The 24,762-nt window shown below is 36.8% G+C and overlaps 1 protein-coding gene across 1 annotated transcript in view; it reads right to left on the reverse strand.

Annotated features, from left to right (window-relative positions):
• The window catches only part of TTLL7 (tubulin tyrosine ligase like 7), a 120,623-nt gene that overhangs the window by 70,198 nt on the left and 25,663 nt on the right, over nucleotides 1-24,762 (reverse strand). Inside the window, exons 2-5 of the mRNA XM_019647703.1 lie at nucleotides 6,794-7,002; nucleotides 6,446-6,577; nucleotides 3,700-3,821; nucleotides 2,800-2,867 (exon numbers count right to left, since the gene is read on the reverse strand). Coding sequence (XP_019503248.1) covers nucleotides 2,800-2,867; nucleotides 3,700-3,821; nucleotides 6,446-6,577; nucleotides 6,794-6,818 — 347 coding nt within the window. The 5' untranslated portion in view covers nucleotides 6,819-7,002. The remainder of the gene's footprint in view (nucleotides 1-2,799; nucleotides 2,868-3,699; nucleotides 3,822-6,445; nucleotides 6,578-6,793; nucleotides 7,003-24,762) is intronic.

Raw genomic sequence — 24,762 nt, forward strand, 5'->3', positions numbered from 1 at the left:
CCCCTTCATCTCCTATGGTATATTTAGAACAAAGAGCATAATCCTACAAGTCGCCCTCCAGCTAATCTCCCCCCCACTCCCCATCAGTGTCTGTGCTCAAGCTGTACTTAGCCTTGTTTCAGCACCAGAACTATTCATGTTTTCTCCTACCACAGGACCTCAGCCCATGCTACTCTTCCTGCCCAGAAGGCTGTTACTTACCATCTTCCCCAGTAAACGCCTACTCATCATCTATATTTCAGTTTCCAAATCACTTACTCAAGGAAACTCTCCAATGCCCCCCTAAGTTAGAAGTCCTTCACTATGCACTGATTTAACATGACGTGCCTCTACTTTATAATACTTATCAGACAGTTGCAAACCAAAGTTGCAAAAAACATAGATCTGCTTTTGATCACCTCATGTGCCCAAAGCACAGCACAGTGCCTGGCATATAATAGATGTTTAACTTCCCTGGCAGTCTGATTATGTCAGAATTTTGTACCCAAAGCGGTACATTGTTTTGCATGGAAATTTGTTGTTTTATGTTGTAGGCCTGTAATTCTTAGGAATTACTCACTTAAATCTCTCCAAACAAGAGTCTAGTAGGCATCCCAGGTATGATAAAGTTTGAAACACAAAATCATAAATTATAATATAATAAATAATTATAAAAAATAATATAATTTTATTCAATAATGTAATCAAATAAAAAACACTGCAATTTGTCATCGGCCAGCGTTCTCGTCGGCGATCACAGGACACCGCAGGATCGCAGAGAGCAGGTAAGGGACTTCTCTGGGACACTGCAGTGTAATCCCAGTGTGGCTCGAGGTTACCACTTCTGGCAGTGAAAATTAACCCCGAGCCACACTCGGGATTACCGCCAGGGTGGTTAATAAATATGTGTTAAGTGAAAATAAACACCTTAAATGAAACATGTGTCTAAAATTTTACAGAGGCAATTCCATCTCCTCTGAAATCTAGTCTTCCTGTAATCTTAATGTGAATCAATCACAACACCTACACAATATCCTACGCCAGCAACCTAGGCGTCATCTTGAAGACTTCTCTCCTCCTTCTCTCTAATTCTCACATCACAGCAGTTTTGAAGTCCTTTCAATTCTCTCTCCTTCCTATTTTTCAGATCTATTTTCTCTTCCCCATTCCCATTCTTTCTCTCCTTTGGTTTATTAAATGCTCATTATTTCTCATCAGCTTTCCCTCTACTCCTGCCTTCATCGAATCCATTATCTACACTGCCACCAAGATCATCTAAAACATCTTATTTCTCTGCTTAAGCCCATTAAATAACTCATTTCTTTCAGTATAAACAAAAATGTTTGTTGAGTAAAGAGATTAAAGAATCAATGATTAAATAAAATATAATAGCATGGCATACATAGCCTGGCCTTTGCATTATCTCCAGCATCATCTCAAGTTACGCCTCTCAACATCCTATTCAAACATAGGAACTGCTTAAAATTCCCCAAACCTATCATGTTGGTTTAATTCTCTATATATTTTTCCCACTGCTGTCTTTGCCCTCAATCTACTTGCCCTCTTCTCAAAAGTGAAATCCTCTATATTTTTCAATATCCATCTTATATTTCATTTTTCCAGAAAGCCTTCCCTGCCCTCCCAAAAATAATCTCCCCCACTATCTTTGTCACCCCAATACACTGACTCTACTTCTAATGTGGCACAATCAAACTGTATTGTATGTATCAGTCTTTCTCCCTTACTAAAATGTGAGTTCTGGGCAGGAACTAGGCCTTATTTATGTTGTTTACTTCAAAGTCCAGCAGCCTGGAGCCTTGAAGGTATAAAATAGACATTCAAAATATATTTGTTGAGTAAATAGATGTATAAACTTTCTCATGGGTACAGTCAAATATTTCTTTAATCACACATACAAGTTTACTAACCTTTCTCTGTAAAGAGATCTCCTTTTAAAAATCTTTTCTCAATTCGTCACTCAACTTCCTTAAACTAAAAAAAATCTAATCAACAGAAATATAAACTGCATAAAAATTCTACAGCTTATTTGGTATAACACATACCATATTTCCCCACATATAAGACTCATCCTTTTTCAAAAAATTTGGGATCTAAAAACTGGGTGCATCTTAATACAGTTGGCTGTATGAGCGCAAAAACAAGCGCAAAAAAAGTGGGAAATGCAAGTTAAAAAAATCTACAACCACAGTATAAGACGCACCCAGTTTTTAGACCCCAAATTTTTAAAAAAAGGTAAGTAATTGAACAGTTTTTCCCATGAAAGCAGGTTGTTATGCTAAATAGTGGTCTGAGATAAATATATCTGCATGTGTATCCCTGGGTGGACATCAAACACATATGTATGTGTCTGAGTGTATGTGTGTGCATGTGTGCACACATGCATCTACTACAGTTTCTGGGTCACATTATACACTCAATGGCCAGTATATGAATACACACATGCACACACGGCATATAATGCAACAGATTAGCTCCTAAAACATTTAACTGAAAATAAGTAAGTAGATGTTGAATAAAAAGTATAAAGAACCCAGAGTTCTAGAAACCAAGATTCTGCTCCAGATCTGCTATTAATATTTGTTTGACTTTGTGCAAGATATTCATTTATCTGATTCTCAGTTACCATCTCTGCAAAGTGAAGAAAGAGAAACCAAAAACTTTTAATACCCTACTAGCTCTAAAATTCTATATCTTCAAAAAATCATTTCAAATCAATGTAACCTTGTGAAAGTTAGCACTATAATACTTAAAATGTAAATTTCGAACAAGTCTTCTCTATTACAAGAAAATGAAGATTACTTGGTCATATTTCTTGCTAAGAAATCCTTCCTACAGATCTCCCCCATTCCTGGAAAATGGTTGATCCTCTGGAAAATAAAAAGGTAAATGTTAATATTCTCATTGACTGAATGGATATATTCATTTATACTATAATACGGTTACATCCATCCTTTACAATTATTAATGTAAAATACTGAAATTAAATGACCTACAATGAATTAAAGAATCTATGGGAATCAGAGAATACAACCACAAAATTTTAAAGAAATCAGAAAAAGGTGTTTATATAGATACTAAAGTTATAATTTTCCGTGTTGAATAAGTAGCAATTCAATGTCAAAATGATTTTCGGTATTCTAAATTTACTATATTCATACAGATATGCATTGTAGAAAAACTGGTGAAATGGATTCATTTGTTTCCTACAGTAAATTTTGTATTACCTTCTATACTAACAGATGAAGGAGAACTATACAAAACATCAATTGTCTAAAATTCTGTGCATTAGACTTTTTATTTAGATGTCTATTTTTAATATGTTTGTATTACACCCTAAAAATGAAAGAATGAAGCCAGATTACACATAGCCAACACTACAAGGTATTTCTACATCCTGATCTCTCTATGCAGTCTATTCTACATCACTCATCTTTAAGAACAACACAAAGCATCAGCCTAGAAGAATTTTCTTCTATCACTTCTTCCTTAAATAAGGAAAGAAGTTAAAAGTTAAATTTGAAAGGATGCAGGCTTCATAGAAAGAATCAGTACAACCGGACAACAACAAAACAGGCTATTCAGATAAGTTAGGACAGAAATCTAACAAGTCAACATATTAAGAATCCTATTTAAAAAGAATTATAAGGGATTTCATATAACTTTCCCAATGAGCAACCATTGGTCACGATTAATGCCCACCTGGTAATTCTGCAGCTCTGCAATCTTCTCCTGCTGAACAGCAGAATCGCACCATATAAGGTTACTTGTTTCATCCTCATCTGGAGTTTTCATAAATCCCATCTCATCTATTACTAAACGAACTGCAAGGAAAAGATCAAGTTAAACCACAATGGAAATACTTCTAAAAATATTCACTGGGGAAACATTCTTAGATATAAATTTTATCTCAAAGCATTTTATTGGCAAAATAGCCATTCATTATCACATAACCTTATTTTTAGTCACAATTTATCACAGGCAAAATTACACTCAACAGTAACTGAGAACTGCTTTCATGTGGCACCCCAAATCCTTAGTTTGAATCCTCTGAGATGTAACAGGTGCACAACACTGCTAAAGGGGTTAGTGATTATTCACGGCACAAGGACAACATACACACAGCTGAGACAACACCTCCCCCATCAGGAAAATGTACTTTTATGGCTTTTTTGTTACCTTGGGTGAAGTACAAAAGCAAAAAGGCAAAAATAGCCTCTGATCATTAGACCTATGCTATACTTTTCACTTCCCTAGTTCAAACTACGTTTAGCCGTTAAAACCAAGTCAGCTATACTGACTCAGGATCAGAAATAATAAAGCAGAATTCACTGCAGAGGTTTTGAAACTGCCCCTCCTATTTGTTAAAAAACCCTCTGATCCTACTGAAAAAAATTAGGCCCAGAGGAAAGCTTGTTTATACACATACACACATATGTATACTCCTCTCTGATTTAGATATCACAATTAAAACACTGACATTTTTCTTCCAATAAATTTCAAGTTCATTCTTATCTAGAATAAAGATAAGTAGAATACTTAGGATAAATTTTGGGCTCCAAAAGAATTCTAAGTCTAACAGAATGGTGAAACTATATAGCAATGCTTCAGTGTCTTATTTTGAAATGTATTACTTTTATTGGTACCCGAAATATGAGGAGAAAGGATAAAAAAGGGATCACTGACAAACTGGTCGTTACAAAATAGTCACGGGGATGTAAAATACAACACAGGGAATATAATCAATGATATGATAATATCTGTGTATAGTGCCAGGTGGGTACCAGACTGGTCAGGAGGATCACTTTGTAAATTATATAAATGTCTGACGACTATGCTGTATACCTGAAACTACTACAGAATAATATTCAATATCAACTGTAATTGAAAGGTAAAATTTAAAAAGAAAAGGGGGATCAATTGACTGACTTTATTTGACTCAAGCATGAAACTGAGGAGCAGACACCTGCTGGTCTCAAGTCCTGGGAACCCGATTGTTTTTTCGGCTGAGGATAAAGAAAGGACTTTTTATGTAATCATGTCTAGAACACAGGTATAAAAGGAGAGAACAGTGATTGGAGGTGAATGAGGTCAGGGAAGGGATTGTCGAGCTGAAGTTGCTGTTTTCCATGAGAAGCTCAGTAAAACCTGGGGTTGTTCTGAAGGCCCAGGTGACAAGAGTTGGGGACAAGAGTTGGGGAAAGAGCTGCTCCTCTCTGGCCTGCCACAGACCACCAGACAGCTTTAACGTCCTGAGGGCTCGGGAGCTGATGTGCCACCCAGAGCTCATAGGGAGGGCCAGGGCAAGAGAGACACAGCTTGGGAAGCTCCTTTAACTGGCTAACAAGCAAAAAATGATGCTTGTTAAAAAACCTGTACCTGAGTGCATGAGGGAAATTGTTCAGGGCCTCGCAGATATCACTGGGAAGACCTTGATGAGGGAAATGGAACTGGAAACGTATGAAAAATAATGCAACTTTGACCCTCGGAAAACTTCCTGGGAAAGTGAAAGGAAACCGCACTTTACATGTTCTCCTTTAAATCAAAGTTCCTTAAGAACCTTAAAAGTAGGTGAGAGGATAAGTTAATACCACTGGTCAATCACTTTTACAGTGGTCACCTTACTCTTGTTTTTTCACTCTAGAAAATAAGCTTAAGTAAACCCTGAACCTTTCACATCTCACACCAGCTTGCTTAAAGTCTTTTCTTCTGAGGAACACCCACTGGAATAGAATACTGGGGGACCTCAATTCCAATGAAATACTCCATTGATTGCTTATAAACTTTGGTGAATTACTATAAATGGAAATGAGACTCTTAAAGATTAATAAGGCTAAGAATAATAACATCCTTGAGGTTCATATGATTACGATTTTCCTCAACTCTTTTAATGCAAAATTATTAATAAAAGAGGAATATTATTTGATTACTTATGATATTCATAATGAGTTGCGCAATGCTGGTCAAAAGTATCTGAACTTAAAACAATTCTTATCTATTCTCTATACTACAAATACTGTTTACACATAAAAACTAGAATTTCATTAATAAAAAGCAACAGCATCATCAAAATAACTTTCTTAAACATAGAAATATGTTTTTACTCTATTCTTTAAGTCGGGTTCTCATTGTTTAATAAAAATCTCAAAGTTTACACCGTTCATTTTCATTTAACATTTTAATTTGTTTAATGCTAATATTATTTTATACTTGAATTTAAAATTAAGTTTAGTCAAAATCATCCCATTAATAACTAAAGCTTTTAGTTTTATATTGATGTTCAATTTGATTGTTATGTGAAATATCTCATAAAAAGTAAAATTTTACAGAAGGCATTTAAAAACCCATTATATAAACAATAATGTCTCTCTGAATTTCTACATTGTTTTCAACATCAAACTAGTTTTTCCAACAGGTATGAAAATCTCATGATTCTGAGGAGACCTACCAATTTCAAACTTTGTCCCAGCAACATTTGCTGTAATTATTCCCTTCTTTTTCTTCTTTCTGACTTTCCTTTTCATTGTGCTTTGATAAGGCAATTCTGTATTCAGATCCAGGGGAGAGGGTCCCTGAATAACTTTAAAAGAAATGGAAACCAACCAAATGTCATTGAAATAACAAAAATTCCATACCAGAGAACACAAATGCCCTCCCAGAAAAAAAAAAAAAGGTAAAATTGTAAGTTCTGGTTCTTTTTAAGAGTCTCCAATTAATTTTTAATTCTTAAAAACATTAGCAATGATGATATATAAAACATCCATATTTTATAACGTGATGAGGTTGATCTGCTTACCTCTTTCTTGAGGCAGAGATGGCATTATTGCCTGAGTCGATTAGCAAACACTGTGTGCTCTGTACCAAGCTCTCAGGAAATCTGGAAGGTCCACATTAGTCTAAGTAGGATATGGCTCAAAACCACTGAAAGTTCCTGTCATATTATCTTCGTGGAATGCTCAGATTTCAGGGCACTGAAGTTATGGAACAAGAAGATACCTGTACGGACTTCAAAACAAAGTCATTTAGAAAACAACTTTTATAAAAAAATTTTTGTATCTACCAATACAACTCTTTTTTTGTGATAAAAATAGCATCTTATTTTTTTATTAATTTTTATTAAATGTATAGTGGTGACATTAGTTAGTAAAATTACATAGGTTTCAGGTGTACAATTCTATAATACATCATCTGTATATCACATTGTGTGTTCACCACCCACAGTCAGTTCTCCTTCCATCACCAGATATTTGACCCCCTTTTCCCTCCTGCTACCGTCCTTCCCCCTTACCCTCTGGGTAACCACTAAACTGTTGTCTGTGTCTATGAGGTTTGGTTTTGTTTTGTTTGTTCATTTGTTGCTTTCAGGGTTATATCCCACATATTACTGAAATCATAAAAGTGTAGTAAAGATGAAAGTTAATGTATTTAATCAACAAATATTTGTTAATTTATTAAACCTTATGCAAAATGCCAAGTGATGATTCCCTGTCCTAAAGATGTGCAGTCTAGAGGAGGAGGTTTTATTTAAGTCATGTATCATATTTACATACAATAAATAATATGCCACACACAAATAATAACAATATCCACTACTGTTTATTGAACACTTACTATCTTGGGCTACTTATACTACTTAATCTGTCAATAAAACTAAGAAGTAGAAACTTTTATCCTGTCTTAGAGATAAGTAAATTTTTAAAGCACAGAAAGGAGAAACCTTTACAAAGAAAGTTAAGTGACAAAGTGGACTAAATTAACATCTCTGATGTCAAAGCCAGTGGGGAAACCATATAATCTTCAACCCAATGCCATAAATTTAAATGCTTTTAAAATAAAACAGTGAAATAAGTGCCAGTGTAAAAGTCACAAGCTGACAGTGCAGAAAACAGTGATTCCTTTTAATGGTGTGTGTGCGATGGGGAAGAGGGGTAAGTAGACTTTATAAAATAGACATTTGAACTGTGCCTTAAAAAGGCACTTTTTTTTTTAAATGACAGCAATTTTGAAAGGCAAAAAATGGGAGGAGTCTTTGCTATGATGATCTTATTTGGGCACACAAAGGAATGTAATAAACATTTTTTAATGAATGAATTCATTTGATTTGGCTACACCTCAACATGGCCTATATTACACTCCACCTATATTTTCATTATGTATGTGTGAACCTAGGAATTTATGCCCTTATTATACTATACTGCCCAGTTTATACTATCAACTTTCTAGTTTCTCCCTTCATATTGTAAGACTCTTTCAGGTCTTGTAAAATGTCTCTAAACATAATGAAAAAGTATAAAACCTATCATGATAAACAAAGGTATGCTATCAACACCTTTATAAGGAGATTATCAGGTTTATTTGAAATTCAGAAATATTCAGGAACTCAACTACATAAAATATGACTTATAAACATCACCCCAATAAGTCATTATTAATAAGATTCATTGTTAAAGAAAATTTAGAGCTTAATTTGTTTTCAGGTATCATTTTTATTAGAATAATTCCTAGAATAATTCGATCTCAAAACTACGGAACTATTATTTATTACAGACCAACTGTGGGCAGGTACCGTGTCAAGAATCTAAAATAGTTTAACTCATTAACAAACTTAGAACTTAGGTACACTTCCTAAGTGTACACTTTTCCAGATATGGAAACTAAGCCTAATAAGTTAAATAAATCAAGGTAACACAGTTTATAAATAGAGAAACTAGGATCTGACCCCAATTCTGATTAATATTCACCTATTCACTAAGCTCCCCTATTTTCAGACGCCATGCTAATATGCTATATAGATGTAAAATAAGTTTGCTATCCTATTGCTGTACATAATGCAAGATATGGGTATATTCAGTGAATTCAGAATACTTCAAACCAAACAGTGAAATCAGTAAACATCCCTGCCCTCTTCTCAGCTCCCAATTCCAAGCTGGAAATAGACTAGGTTACTTTTCTCAACTTTTCTGAAAAGAAGGAATAGTCTAAAGTTCAACCTGATTTATTTCTGGAAGCTCTCTGATACCTCAGGAAGGTAACTGTTTGAGTTTACAAATACTTGTCCAACATTTTGTTACTGGAGTAAACAAAGATCCTCTTATGGTAACAGAGTACTTATTACATTGAAAGTAGGTAACAAAGTCAACAAGAGTCTGAGAACAATGTTTGCCTAACTATACTAACAACAAATCAGTAATTGTTATAGGCTGTAAAAACAAAATTGTTAATTTCTCACTTACATAATTAGCAAAAAGACTCTGAGATGTATAGAGCTCAGCTCAAAACAAGAACTTTACCCCTCCCCCTATATACACAGGAATTTAAAAGCTTGAAATCAGTCTGTCTATCTATCTATCTATCTATCTATCTATCTATCTATCTATCTATATGCTTTACTTAATTCCACTTATGGTTTGGTGAACAATAAAAGTGCTTTAACAAAGTCAAGGACTTGATCCTGCTAGCCCAATTCTAATGATTTCACTTTATTCTAAGCAAGAGATTTGAGATGATAGATTGATCACAACACTCAGATTAGCCATGGTTACCTACTTCCAAAAGCGGAAAGCATGTTTCAGTTACGTCTGAAGCACTTTAAGGCAATGATTTCTTAAGCTTGGCTGCAAAGCTGAATCACCTGAAGAGCTCCTGAAAATCCTGGTGCTCAGGCCACACCTCAGACACAGGTAGGGCCCTGGTATCGGTATCTTCAAAGCTCTCCAAATGATTCTAGTGCACAGCCAAGGTTGACAACCTCTGCTGTAAGCACATAATGGCGCTGAATCAAATAATAGATAATTAGACTATAACACATACGAAATTATAAGAAAAAAATAAAACAAAAAAGAAAACTCTTGGAACTATAAAAACGGGTCAAATCATCTATAAAAATCCTGTCCCTAGTTCAACTAAACAAATTAGGTAAAAGAATTAGGAGATAAACAGATATTAATTGCTAAGAGAAAGAAACAATTTTATTTTACAAATAAGCCATTTCCAAAACTTCAGGCAAATGGTAACCTAGAATATAGAACTTCAAGGACTACTATGCAAAACAATAGGTACACAAGACTGAAACAACAAAAATATAATTCTAATACATGATTGCTAGAGTACGCTTTCTTCCCCAGTTCTACCCACCACTTAAAATCCAGATAAATTTCCACTTTTTCTTTAAAGCTTCCTCGGATCATGTCTGAAGAAATTCATCTTATCTCCCTCTTCTGGTCTATCACAGAGACTGTTCTTTGTACCCCTGTGATATCAGCAACCACAAAAGCAAGAAGGTAAGCTCCATGAAGACAGCCGTTTTCTTCTATCGTGTTCACTCCTCCACTCACAGAGCCTAGAATAGTGCCTGACCCAGTGCTCAGTTCATGCAATGAAAAAATCATGCATTGACTTGTTCTTGCATTGAAAAATCAATTAATTAATTAACAACCACTGAGAGTAAGGAGAGGTGATAATGGAGATCTGAGAGGCAAATACATACCATTTACAATATATTATTTTCACAATTTTAAGTGAAAAAAATTCACAGTACATAAAAGATTACATTTGGGTAAAATGATAGAATATATGGAATACGTGTATGCACACAGAAGTAGTGGCCTGTTGTGGCTGGGGCAGAGCTAAAGGACACTTTTATGTACCTTAGTACCCTGGGCATGTATTACCTATTCAAAACATTAAATATATATGATAAAAGTTTGTGTTGGGGCAGCCGGGCAGCTCAGCTGGTTAGAGCGTGAGCTCTGAGCAACAGAGTTGCCGGTTCGATTCCCACATGGGCCAGTGAGCTGCAGCCTCCACAAGTAGATTGAAGACAACGACTTGAGCTGAGATGCCGCTGAGCTGCCAGTGGGCAGACTGATAGCTCAGTTGGTTAGAGTGTGTGCTCTTAACAACAAAGTTGACGGTTCGACTGCCACATGGGATGGTGGGCTGCACCCCCCCACACACTCCCCCACCCCACACTCTCCCGCAACTAGATTGAAAACAACGACTGGGCATAGAGCAGAGCTGTGCCCTCCACAACTAAGATTGAAGGACAACTTGACTTGGTGCTGATGGATCCTGGGAAAAACACACCATTCCCCAATTTAAAAATAAGAAAGTTTGGTCCAACATTATCATGTTAATAACAAACCCCTTTAAATTTTATATTTCATTTAAATGAAAATAATTTCATTTACATGAAAGTATAATACGGTAAAAAGAACATTGAATAAGAATTCGATTTGAATTCTTATCCCTTACTCTACCACTTACCAGATACATGACTTAATTTCTTAATATGAAACATGAAGGAATTGGTTCTTTCCAGCCCAAAAGCCCAATATGCCAACCAATGAAGATAGCATTGTTGATATTTTTTATGACAAGAAGATAAAACATCTTTTGAGTACATAACACAACTGAAACTCAGACCTTCCCCAACAATCACCCCAAATCCATGCCCTGATGAATTCTATATATGGTCTCTTTGTACATATTTGTAAAATTTTACCTTACCATAGACTACTAAAATAATCTAACAAAAGGTCAGTGGGAACTAGAATTAAGGCAAAATTGAAAATATGTAAAATAATATTAAATCAAAATGTAATAAAAGCTGTTTTATGGTGAGGAGGGAAAGGAAAGAGAACCAATATAAGCTAGCACCTACTATGTGCTAAGCACTTTCACGTATCTTTGTGTGTATTTAGTCCACTTAATAAATGCCTCAATTTTATTCCAATTTTACAGATGGGAAAATTTAAACTCTGTGGTTAAGTAACTTGACCAAAGTTCATCTAACAGGCAACAACGAAGTGGTTTTTCTCTAAAGCCCATGTTCTTTCTCACCTTTTCTGCTACCTTCAAAACTCAGTCTTTAAACATGACATATTGAAGATTTCACAAAGAAGTTTACTTCTGCTTGACTGGACCTATTTTATAAGCTACAGAATGAGAGCAAGAGAATGATACTGTGGTTTAAAATATGGTTGAGATCACCAAGTTGCATCAGATTTCATCTCTCTTCTTGGAACACCTAGGCAGCTATCCGTACCCTAACTGTCTTCCTGTTTCTCCTTCCTAAGTGTACTGCAATCCAACAAATACTGTTATGTATAAGCCCTGTTCTCAGTGAACAAAATGTATACAAATTGTCATGCTTTGTGTTGCTTGCATTTTAGTATGGGAAGAGACAAACAATAAGAGTAAACATATTAAATAAGTAAACTAAAGAAAATGCTAAGTACTTTGGGGTTGGGGGGACAGAGATGGAGTGTGGAGGGAAAGGAAGAAGTTGCAATGTTAAATATCATACCGAGAAGGGTCTCATTGGGAAGGTGATATTTCGAGGAGAATGACTTGTTATCACAACTGGACTTGTTAAAAATATTATGCATATGTGCACATATATATAGGCATGTAAGAACATGTAAATGTAAACATGTGATGGGGAGGGAATGGGGAAACATACTACTTTCTGTGGTACTAAAAAAATCTTTAAACCCTCCAACATAGTTCTTTCTCCTAAATCCTGGTTTTCCCGTGCACTGTATTTATTTTCTACATTGATTTTAAAATTACTATTCTCACACTGACAAGGAGTAGAACAAACATGTCTCACAATGTATGTAACTCGTTTTACATATTTTTGATAGTGTGTCACTCTTCAGAATGGGGGGGGGGGCAGGAGAAAGGAAGGTCCCAACCCCTCCACCTCGGGTCCCCAGTGCTGACATTAGGTTTGTACACACACCTGATGACTCTGTTTAGTAAGCCTCTAGTGTCACAGTTTTGGGCATCTAGCTCACCCTCACCCCATTTCCACACAGTATCCTACTGTATTTTTCAAGTCTCAAAACCCATCAGAAAAAAAAAATCTTTGTGAGTCAATACAGGCTAGATATTGCTCTAATAACAAACAACCCCCCAATCTCAGGAGCTTTAAACAACTAAGGTCTACTTCCTGATCATTCTACCTACCAACCGAAGACTGGCAAGAGTGCTCACATATCAGAGTCACAGAGGAACCCAAGCTGTCAGAGAAGCCATCATCCTAACACTCACCGTGCCAGGTGGAAAGAAAGTTTTGGAAGATCTCACACAGGCAACTAATGATACAAAATGTCTGCTCGTAATTCAGTGGCCTAAAGCACTCACATGACCCTAAGTCAGCAGGGTTGGGAAGTGCAATCACATCAAATGACCAGCAGGAAAACAGTAACACTGATAACATGGCAGACTCCAACCTTGATTACTCCCTATTTGAACCTAGCTACCCACACCTAGACCCTACATTCTAGCTCTCCATTTAGAGTATTCTTCCCTGCCTGGAAAAAACTAGCTGAGACTCTGTACTGCAGCCAGTCTGCCCATTGGCTTTACCCAGTGGATATTAAAATTCTCTATCTGGCTATGGATTGTAATAACGAAGGTAAGGAAGAGAATAAAGACAAGAGGAAGAAGAGGAGAATGGGGTTGATGCAGTCACTTATGTAAAACATACCACGTGCCCGGCACTGTTCTAGGTTTTTACACATAAAACTCTGATCTTCACAACCCTAAAAGGTTATGTTATTATTATCCCCATTGACAGTTATTTAAAGAAAAGAGGTATAAAGAACAATATTAAAACACAAGTTATAAGAACATTTTTAAATGATCAGAATTCTGCAGTTTTGTCTCAAGACAATCATCTCTGGATTCCTAAACTGTAATTATCTGATAAAAAATGTTTCTACTACTGCCAAAAAAATTAAAAAATAATAAATATAGCAAAAATTATATGCAATATCCAATTAAGCTTTTACTTTGGAGGGGAAAACACTCTCCATACACATAATGTGCTATTTGTAGAGAAATTATTGCAAGTAGCAGTCAGAAATCTATTATTTCATGAAAATTATTAAAATAAGACAGTTGATTTATGTGCAATTAGTAATATTTCCAAACATGAATACAATTTCTTCCATTTTTGTCCTATAACACATCTCTAAATTTTAGCACTTAGTTCCCAAACCAAATTTGATATATTATTTTTATTTTCAAAGAAATGATGCTTTTTCTTACATGAAAGAAAATGAAAGTGAATGACACATGCCACTTTTTGAGCATTATAATTTGAAGTGCTTTTATTTGTTTTGAATATTACTAGGGTTGGATTTCATGTCAGCCCTAGGCCAGCTGCTTCTTAAACTTTTATGTGCATAATAATCACCTGGGAAAACTATCAAACTTGAGATTCTGATTCATCAGGTCTGAGGTGGGATCTGGGAGTCTGCATTTCTAGTAAGTTCCCAGGTATTCTGGTCCACAGCTCACACTTTGGGTAGTGAGGTTCTAAACAACCTCAATGTGCAATATTATGCTGACACGAATTTTTTAACTTAAAGCCCTTCTTTACATGTAAAAATTATAAAATGATTTTGAAATTCATGCAGGTGATGTGAAATTATATCTTAATATTAAAGAGGTTCAATAAATCAAAACAATTAATTAAATTTAATTTTATTTAATGGGTTGAGAAATGTTGGCCTCAAGCAGTGACTCTCAAAACATCGCCCCAGGAACAGCAGAAGGATCATCACCTGCAGACATATTAGAAATGAATATTCTCAGGTCCAACCCCAGATCTTCTGTATCAGAAATCTGGGGGAGAGGCCCCCATCACCTGACAAGCACACCATGTGATTCTGATGCAGGCTAAAGTTTGAAAACCACTGGACAAGAGGGCCAAGGGTCAGTGGCATGTGCAAACTCCAAGAAAGTGGGTGACCACTACCCGAGTCTATTCCCTCCTCACTGGTCTTTTGAAGCAGAGCCACATGGATGACTTAGATATCACCTGGTCAAGCAACAAGTGGAGGAGAAAGCATTTGCCAAGAAGGGCTCTGAGCAGCTGGAAAGGAAGAAATTTGCTACGAAGGATCTCATTTGCTACTGCAGGCTGCCCTGCTGAGTGAGGTGAGATTTTGCTAATCGAGATAGAGATTATACCCCTTGCTTGAACCCAAACCAGCTACCAATACTGAGCATCTAAGACATTCATTTTCAAGATAAGCAATCTACCAAAAAGCATTAAACATACAAGGTATGATCAAAAGATATGGTGAATGTTTAAATCTAAAAAACAGTATTACAGTAAAAGACACATTGCCATTAAATCTTCCTCAAAACACTCCCCCTCATTTAGAACACACTAATCCCATCGCTCTTGCCGCTTTCTGAAGCAGTTCTGGAAGTCCTCTTTCGTGAGTGTCTTTAGTTGAGCTGTTGTGGATGCCTTGATGTCCTGAATCGATTAAAAACATTTACCTTTCATGGTCACTTGACTTTGGCGAAGAGCCAGAAGTCGCACGGTGCCAGATCCGGTGAATAAGGTGGATGAGGACACATGTAACGTTTTTATGTGACAGAAATTGCTATACCAGAAGCGATATGTGACACGGAGCGGAAATGCTAAACACCAAGTCCAATACCTCTTGAGAAACAGGGGGAGGGTGCAATACCCAGTCCTGTTCTACAGAGAGAGAGCACCTGTGTTCTTATACATACTGAAGATGTAATTCTTAATATAAGGAATGAATATACCTTTATCCTGTTTTAGCTTTTTGAAATAATAGGCAGGCATGAAATCACCAAAATGCTTTTGTTTGAACCACTGTATGTCTCCTTGGGAACGATCACGTTCTAAGTCACACTGTTGGAAGCTCAGGTCTGATCCTCACTGATAAGCAATGTGAGGTCACTGAAGGACTCACAAAGGAGTAACATAATCCACATTTCTTTCTGATACATTACACCAGCAGGTATTAAGGGGACTGGAGGGGAGACGGGCAGGAGTGGAGAGCAGGGAGTCTTAGAGGATGTTGCAAAAGCTTGATCATGGGTAGAAGAACAGACACAGAGCAAGAATACTGCCACTACAGAATAGCAACAGAACTTGGTGATCAAGAAGGAAAAAGTAATCTCAAATGACGCAGATTTCCAGCTTAGGAGAACTGGGTAGAAGATGGCACCATTTATCTAGAGAAGGCCTGCAGAAAGTAGAGCTACTTTAAGGGGGCAAGATGATTTCAGATTCATATATGCAGAAAAGGATAGATGGGGCAAAAACAGAAAATAAGACAATAGAATTAGTGACTGACTGGAGATGAGGAAAACCTTTATTTTATAAATAAAATGCTTTTCAAATACAGAAAGATCCTTTCCAAAGCAAAACTGCTCCTAGTTCTGTGATCTCTGCCAAGAAATGACAGAGTTTTAAATGCCCAGCTGCCTGACTGGTGAACAAATGACATCACCCAAACAACAGTCATAAGAATAATACATTGGCACCACTCATTGTGTGTACAAATTAAAAGGGTTTTTAGAGAAACTACTTACTCCCTGCACATAGAAACATTTGTTTCTCATTCGCGGACTGGGTAAATCCTCAAAAGCTAGATTAGTAATGTGTTCTAGACCTAAAAAAAAAAAAAATGCATTTTATCAGTCACTTCTAAAAACCTGACAGGGAGCCAGGTGTGACATTATGTAAGAATAAACAGAAAAACTATTTCTTCATTCTAGTAACAATTAATATTGACCTTGAGCAACAGTAGCTCCCACTAATGTGCTGCTTATTTATTTCTCAAATTGCCTTAGCCTCATTAGGATTTGCTCAATGATTATGGTTAAATCATAGCATCCATCCACAATTTCCATTAATCCCTGTGGAATGTCTTGTCTTTGGAATTTAGGCTAGTATAACATGAAAAACTAGGAACTGATAAATAGGTAATGATAACACAGCATACCTTAAAGGCATTTTTCCCATATTAATAGCTGTATTTCCAGTATTGAGGATAATAAAAAAGGCAAAAAGCTCATTCAATAAATGTTGAACTAAACACAGTTCAGAGCAAGTAATCATTATAATTCAGTTATTAAAGTGACAGAAAACAAGGTGATTTCACAGTATAGCCACCAAATGCTAACTTAAGTAGAGTTAAAAGCCCCTTTGAGTACATTTCTCTTAGAATATAATATTGTAGTTCCATATAATTCTCAGTAGCCTAAAAAAGAAGTCCCTCACTCCCTAAGAATAATGTCACGTTATCAATTAACTTTTGAATATATCACTCACTTTTCTACATCCATTTGCCTCCTCCTCAATCCTTCACCCTCCAAAGAACTGTACCAAATCTAAGACAGTTGAATTTCACATCCTCAAAACACCCAGTCTACGCTTGACTATACAAAGACTTCTCCTGTTCTAAGCTATAAAGTTGGAATTGAAGGTCCTTTGGACCCAAGTCTCCCCGCCTTTTAGTCACCTACATCACAAGGTGAAAGAGAGGAACTGAAGGATGCAGAGAATTTCTAAAATATCCAGTTCTCTGTTCTCTGCCAGAAAATGCACAATAGATATCAAAATGTGCAGCTGGTGAACAAATGACATCACCCGAATGTCATCTGATGCCACCATTAATAGTTTTAAATGTCCAAAGCTTAACTCTTTAACTTCTGCTGATAACCTAGCACTCCTCTTACGTTCCTTATCTTGGTAGAGGGTATCACTACAGAGCCAAACATCCAAGAGATAGATAAATCAGAATCATCTTCAACTCTCCTTTGAACTCCTTGTTTGATATTCATTCAATGGACACCTTGTTACCAATTTTAGGGTATGTATTAGTTCCATTATTTATATTACATACCACCTACTTCCAAATGAGTTTTAAATCTTAAATGTGTAAAATTCATTGGGTTAAATAAGCTTATGTTATTCATATCAGTTAATAAGTTAACACATGTCAAAAGGCTACTGGCTACCTAGCCATTCACTATTTCTTCCTTACTAACAAGACACCTATTGAGTTATGGTCAGGGGTGGCACTGTGCCTATCTAAACAACTACATTTCCCAGACTTCCTTACAGGTATATACGGCCAAGTTATGGCCAGTGATGTGGAAGTGGAAGTTATTGAGCAGGACTTCCTAGTAAAACACATTAAAAGGGAGGTAGATAATTGGTGGACACTGCAAATGTGATTGCAAGAGCTGCAACAGTTCAAAGTTACATTGGTTTCGTCATGAAAATGCTAAATCAGTCTTGGACTGCCTACCTCGAGAGAAAATAAACCTACATCTTATTAAGCTGCTATTATTTTAAGTTTCTGTTACCATCAGCAAAATGTACTTTCTCATGGACATGCTACTCCAGTAGAAATTATTGCTTTGATTTTTGAAAAAGATATACCAGCCTAAATGCAGTCACTGGCACAATGACTTTATAGCCATTTATCATTTTTGCCACAGCCTACATTCACCCATCTTCTGTGAAGAGTAACCTGAATTTCCTCTAGTGCAACATTACTCCCTGCTCTCATTCCATGCGCGTTGGATAGGGCTGATGCCTATCCCAGCGCCAAGGCTGGGCAAATGTCTTGGATCTAAAATGATTATAGAATCCCATTCCCCTTACCATAGAACTGGTTCAAAGATGAACACAGTATGCAACTAAGACAAGAGTCAAGCCCAAAACTCATATTCAGACTCTTCAAAAAATAGGATCTCTTTTGAGCTGGATTTGAATCTGAGAGGACACATACCTGCATTGCTAGCCGCCATCTTGCCTGAGGATGAAGTCAACGTGAAGGAGGCAGAAAGGTAGAAAAATAACAGATTCCTGAACTTTTCCATAACGTAAACAAAAAAAATTGCTTTTTTTTTTGCTTGAACCAGATTCCTAACCAATACAAATAATAACGAACTTAGGTTCCATTTTTTACTTTGTTTTTAAATAAAGAAAATTACTTCAAAATGTCCTTGCATAAAATGCCACACATAACTCAAGTGAAGTAACTAGAAGTTTCCTTCATGCTTCCTCCATGAGACAACTGGCTCCTAAAATTTTCTTTTAACTTACATATACTTCAATCTTAAATACAGAGCTTGGAACATAGGAACTAAACTGCTGAGCTACAATATCAGAGGTTACAGTTCTTTAGTGGAAAGTTTTTGAACCTAAAACAAGAAATTTTCAATTGTATTAATTTCTAGAATCAGGTAAATTTATCATATTCTTCTAAATGTATCTAACTCTTCTAAATTAAATTAAACCCCAGTAAAATACTGCCATGGTCTGAGAGTTGGGCACAGTTTATAAAATCCATATAGAAAAAGGAAAATGCACAGGCCCAGCTTATGTGACGCTCTGCATGCCTTTAGAAGCTGAGTATATGACCATAAAATCTTCAGGAGGGAAAGAATCATAAGGCTATTTTGTTTCTAGACCATTAAACTATGTGGAAAGTGAATTTACAAGATCAACCTTTGGAAAAAAATAAAGTACTGAGAGCCTTTATCTAACAGGCCCATTATTAAGGAAACTAATTAAATTCAACTATATTTTAATAAGTTTAGCTCATTTTAAAATAAGAATTTTTTCCAAAAGTCATTCCAGACCTTTAAAAATACTGTATCTACCTGGCACCATAATCTTTGCTGTGAAAACAGTCCTTTTTTAGAAATGCAGAGGAAAATAATTATTTTTGTCCTTCATGCTAACAAACAATAATGGAATGCAGAACTGAATTGGTGCCTGAAGTTAACTAGTGCACAGTAACATGATATCCACAGACACTACACTCTCAAATAGGACAAATTTGTTTTTTCTTTCTTCTCTTGACCTCTAACTTCTCTTCTCACACAGTAAACTAATATTATAAAGATGTATCACAAACCTGTTTAAAAGTTTAGTTATCCCTTCACTATTTCATTATATGTGTAATTAAGGCAAGAAATATTTTCAGTGCTCATCATTTTATTAGATGCTCCAGTGAGGAAAAAAAAACTGTCTTGCCTTCAACATATAAATTTTTATTTCAGTGAAGTGACTTAGCAGATCCAAACATACCTAAAAATAAGAAATTACCCAAAACATACTGACATACTGATTATATCAACTATAAATATACTCACAAATGAAAGTTGACCCTAAATATCTATAAAATGATATGTAATCATATATCCATATGCATCTCAGTTTTACAAAGTATTTAAACTAAATCAACAAAGCTGACTTTCAGTTGTGCCTCATGAGATTTGGATTCACTATTTTTCAATCTTAGCTAGTCTTCAAAATTATCCATATATACAACTCTGACTAGGAAAAAATATGCATTCTTTAGAACAATTTTAATCAATGTAATGCAAAATTGTCATCTGTTTCTGTCCTGAACTGGCTTTGGTGATCATGGCACATTGCTGGAACTTAGGCTAACTGGTTATTTTTGTTCATTTGTTTGTTTGTTTGGTTTGGTTTGGTTTTTTTTTTAGCTGAGCCATCCTGCCACCTGTTGGCAGCTCAGCAGCAGCTCACCTCGGGCCGTGAATCAAACCAGGGACCCTGTTGCTCAGAGCTCAAACTCTTGAGCGAGCTCTTAGCTCTTAACCAACTGAGCCACTCGGCCGGCCCTAACTGGTTATTTTTAAAAAGCTTCATTTATATCTTCCCAGTCAATTTATTAAGGAAAAAGGATTTGCTTTCATTAAGAACATGGAGAAGATGAATCTTACAACAGCAATATACACTTGGTGTGCAATTTAAAATACTATCTCTACCTGCATTATTGTTTTCTGCTGTTATTTGATTAAATAGTCCCTTGAATGTCTTCTTTAAGCAACTAGAATATAAGTTTCTCTACAGTGTATATATATTCTGCATTCTCCACAGCACTTGGCATCTTCAAAAAGTGGATGCAGCTCATCTAATCAGTTGAAGTCCTTAAGAGAAAACAGATTGAGATCCCCCAAGAAAGAGGGATTTCAGCCCAAGACTGTCTTTGGACATGAGCTGCAACATGTTCCCTGGTCTCCAGCCTGCCAACCTACCCTTCAGACTTTGGACTTAACCACCTCCACAATTATATGAGCCAATTCATTCACATTCATTCATTCTCTCTCTCTCTCTCTCTCTCTCTCTCTCTCCATTCTTCTTTCCCTCTCTTCAAATATATACTACTAATTAAGTTTCTCTAGAGAACCCTAACTAATACATTCAGTATTCCATAGGGTCAGCTACATTTCATGAGACTAAAAATATGATTTAAAATACTCTTTAAGGCAAGGAAGTTCTGGAGGAAAAGATATACCATCCTAAATATAACCAAGGCCTAAACTAAGAATGCTAGATTATTATAAAAAGAATAGATGAGGACAGTTGTATAAAGAATAATGTATAGGATTAATCTCTAGAATAGAAGTGAAGAAAGGAGTAGATAAACATAAACTATTGCATAATTACCACAGTATTTCTTTGATTCTAAGCCATATTGTTTTGTTTTGTTTTGCTTTTCAACGTTCAAAAGCATCTAAAATTGTGCTGCATCTTATAATCACCATCAGCCAGGTGGCTGTCCTGACATAGTGATCATTGCCTGTGCATACACATCAAAATTTGCAGAATCAGTATCAGAGGCTGAGAGAAAAACCCAGAAATGATAATAGAACACTTTTTTAAGAAATGCATCACCAACTCTTGATGACACAAAGTATGGAAAAACATGGACAATGACACCTCTGAATAAAAAAGAGATTCAAGTGTCGTCTTTGAATGAGAAGAAGTTTAAGGAATGCCTTGATCAATTTATTTTACTTATATTTTCCCTTTTTTGAATACATAAAGTGATAATTTTAATATTACCTTTAAAAGGCTCTTCCAGCATGTATAAAATGAAATTGTAATACTGGGCTGGCAGAGTGGTTCGTTGGTTAAGAGTTGGCTTGGGAGCACAAGCTCTGAGCAGCAGGGCCGCCGGTTCGGATCCCACATGGGCCAATGACACTGCCCTCTACAGCTAAGATGGTGAACAACAGCTCGACCTGGAGCTGGGCTGCCGTGAGTCACCGGCAATGGCATAGGCTGCAGTGGGGCTGTTGTGGGCTGCCATGAGCTACCGTGAGTGGCCAGCAGCCAGTGTGAGCAGCCGGCAGCCAGCATGAGCTGCCATGAACCACTGTGAGCAGCCGTCCAATGGCCGGCAACAGATCTGCCTCAGCCAGGAAGAGCGCAATGATCACAATACCAACATGGGCCAGTGAAGCGACAACCTCCACTAGGCTGAAGAACAAAAGGACAGCAACTTGTCTGTTCCTCTTCCCCAATTCCCCAAAGTGTTCACTCTCCCAATTCCCCAATAAAATCTTACAAAAAAAAAAAAAAGAAAGAAAGAATTGTAATACTAAGAAAGCATCGTTTCATAGCTGAAATTGCAAAGGGATTTTTTCCCCCAAGTAAATAAAACAATGGTGTGTCTTAAAATGAATGTGATCTTAACTGTGATGAAAAATAGCAGCATATCGGCCAACAAAATTTCCAGTGTGCGAACTAATGACAACTTCAACCACCTTTTGCGCTTTTACTCTATGCCAGCAGTTCTCAAACTTGAACCTCCCACATCAGGATCTCCTGAAGGGCTTGAATAAGATTGGTAGGCCCCACCCCAGGTTCTGGTTCAAGGCAGCACAGCTCCTGTCAGACCTCACTCTTGGGCTGGGCTGAGAACCCCTGTGTGCTCTTTGACTAGGGCAAGGGGTTGAGCAGGCAGAGAAAGGGTATCAGCACCAGCAGCGGCACAGGAGGAGGGGCAGCAATGACTGACATGTGCGTGATCCAATTCTGACACGAGCAACCTGTGTGATAACTGCATGGAGCACTAATGTTTCCAATTACTAATCTGAAAAAAAGTAGAACTAAGACCCCTTCTTGCTCTATCTAAAATTCTAAGATCTTTGGCCCCAGCAAAAAAACAAACAAAGAAAAAACAACTATAATTTAGGTCATGCATGATCTGGATAGGTTTTTCTATTCAGGCTTCACTCAAATATATATAACTTTCAACATGCCAATTAATAACGTTCAACATGCCGGGCCGGCCGAGTGGCGTGATGGTTAAGAACTCGCTTGGGATGCCAGAGGGCCCCGGTTCGGATCCCACATAGGAGAGCCAGTGACACTGCCCTCCACAGCTAAGATGCTGAACAACAGCTCAACCTGGAGCTGGGCTGCCATGAGTCGCCGGCGACGGCGTAGGCTGCAGTCCCTGTGGCAGTGGGTTGCCATGGGCTACCGCGTGTAGCCAGCAGCCAGCGTGAGCGGCCAGCAGCCAGCGTGAGTGGCCAGCAGCCGCAGTGAGCGGCCGTCCAGAAGCCAGCGACTGATCTGCCTCGCCAGAGAAGAGCACAATGATGGTGCCAGCTTGGGCCAGTGAAGCAACGACCTCCACAACTAGATTGAAGAACAAAACGACAGCAACTTGTCTGTTCCCCTTCCCCCAATTCCCCAGCGCTGTTCCCCTCCCCGCAATTCCCCAATAAAAAAAAAATCTAAAAAAAAAAAATAACGTTCAACATGCCAATTAAAATTGGACCCAGGATTTAGAACTTGCAAAATAGTGGAACGAGGAGGTTCCGTAATTCCCCTCAAAAAATCAATGACAAAACTGCACAAAATTGTCAAAAACAACCATTTCAGAACACTGGAAAATGATCAAAGGCATTCAAGAAATGGAGAAGCTGTTTAAGAAAAGTACTAAACTTGGGGTAAGAACAGTGGGAGGCGCATTTTCGCCTGGAGCCGTCCTCAGGCACCACCTCCGTTCCGCTCCATCAGTGCAGTAGCTCTTCCAGGGCTGGGCGTGGCATGAAAAGCAGCAGCCTGGCTGCTGGAGGAACTGACCTATTTAGACAAAAGTGTGGAAAGCACTACGCCCATGGACACTGTCAAAAAGAACAGCAAACTTAGGGCAAATAATCAAGGAAGGCCAATATCACTGAGGTTGCCTGGGGTTTTGATCCTGGCTGTAACATTATTGGACTCCTCCACCCCACACCCCCAAAAAAATGCTGGAGTCATGAGTACCTACCCTCCAACACACCTAATCCCAAAATGAAGTTACCTGCCATTTTCTCTGCCCTCCTTACTCATTACCTCCCCTCCTCGCCCATCCACTAAGAGGATAAGAACTTCATAATCTTAATCTAACCGTCAATGGAATTTTCCTTCACCTAAGGAGGTGTAAACTGCAGTGAAGATTAATAATAAACATTAAAGTTGTATAGAGAACATCTCCCTGTCTCTCCTTTAATATTATATTTTATTTTCATGCAATGTATTCTTTATGACAAGAATGAGTTGAAGATAAACAGATGTTTATTATAAATATAAAATATTTTCATTCTCAGAATGAGAACATGCTTACTCATTCATAATGCGAAACAACAAAGGCATATACTAAAGGAATTTCCCCTTGAATACAGAAACACCTGTATATATTCTGAGAATTGTAGGCACTCCATAAAAATTTCTCAAATTAATAATTTTAAGTAATCTCTGTAAAACAATTTCTATTTCCTTTTATTGTTTACAATTATTTTCTCAAAGTAAACATAGATATTCTTAAAAATGTATCAAGAACACCAATTTGATGATATTCAACATCAGTATTTTCCTGGTTGCATAACTTTTCTTAGGTTTACTTTTAATGAAATGACCATGTAGGTAATAGAAGTAATTTGATAAATGAAATACTTAGGTTTACTGAGAGGACATAAATATATTAGAACAAGCTAGTCACAACAGACAATGGTTAAATTTTGCAGTTTACTCTCTAGGCTATTCTGACTCCAATCACTGTTACATTATTAAATTTGAAATGTTATTTACAAATACACCTCACATAATACAAAATTAAATACATCACTTTTACATACATAAATCATCATTTTAAG

Source organism: Hipposideros armiger, unplaced genomic scaffold (assembly GCF_001890085.2).
Source record: "Hipposideros armiger isolate ML-2016 unplaced genomic scaffold, ASM189008v1 scaffold_115, whole genome shotgun sequence".
Classification (NCBI taxonomy): Eukaryota; Metazoa; Chordata; class Mammalia; order Chiroptera; family Hipposideridae; genus Hipposideros; species Hipposideros armiger.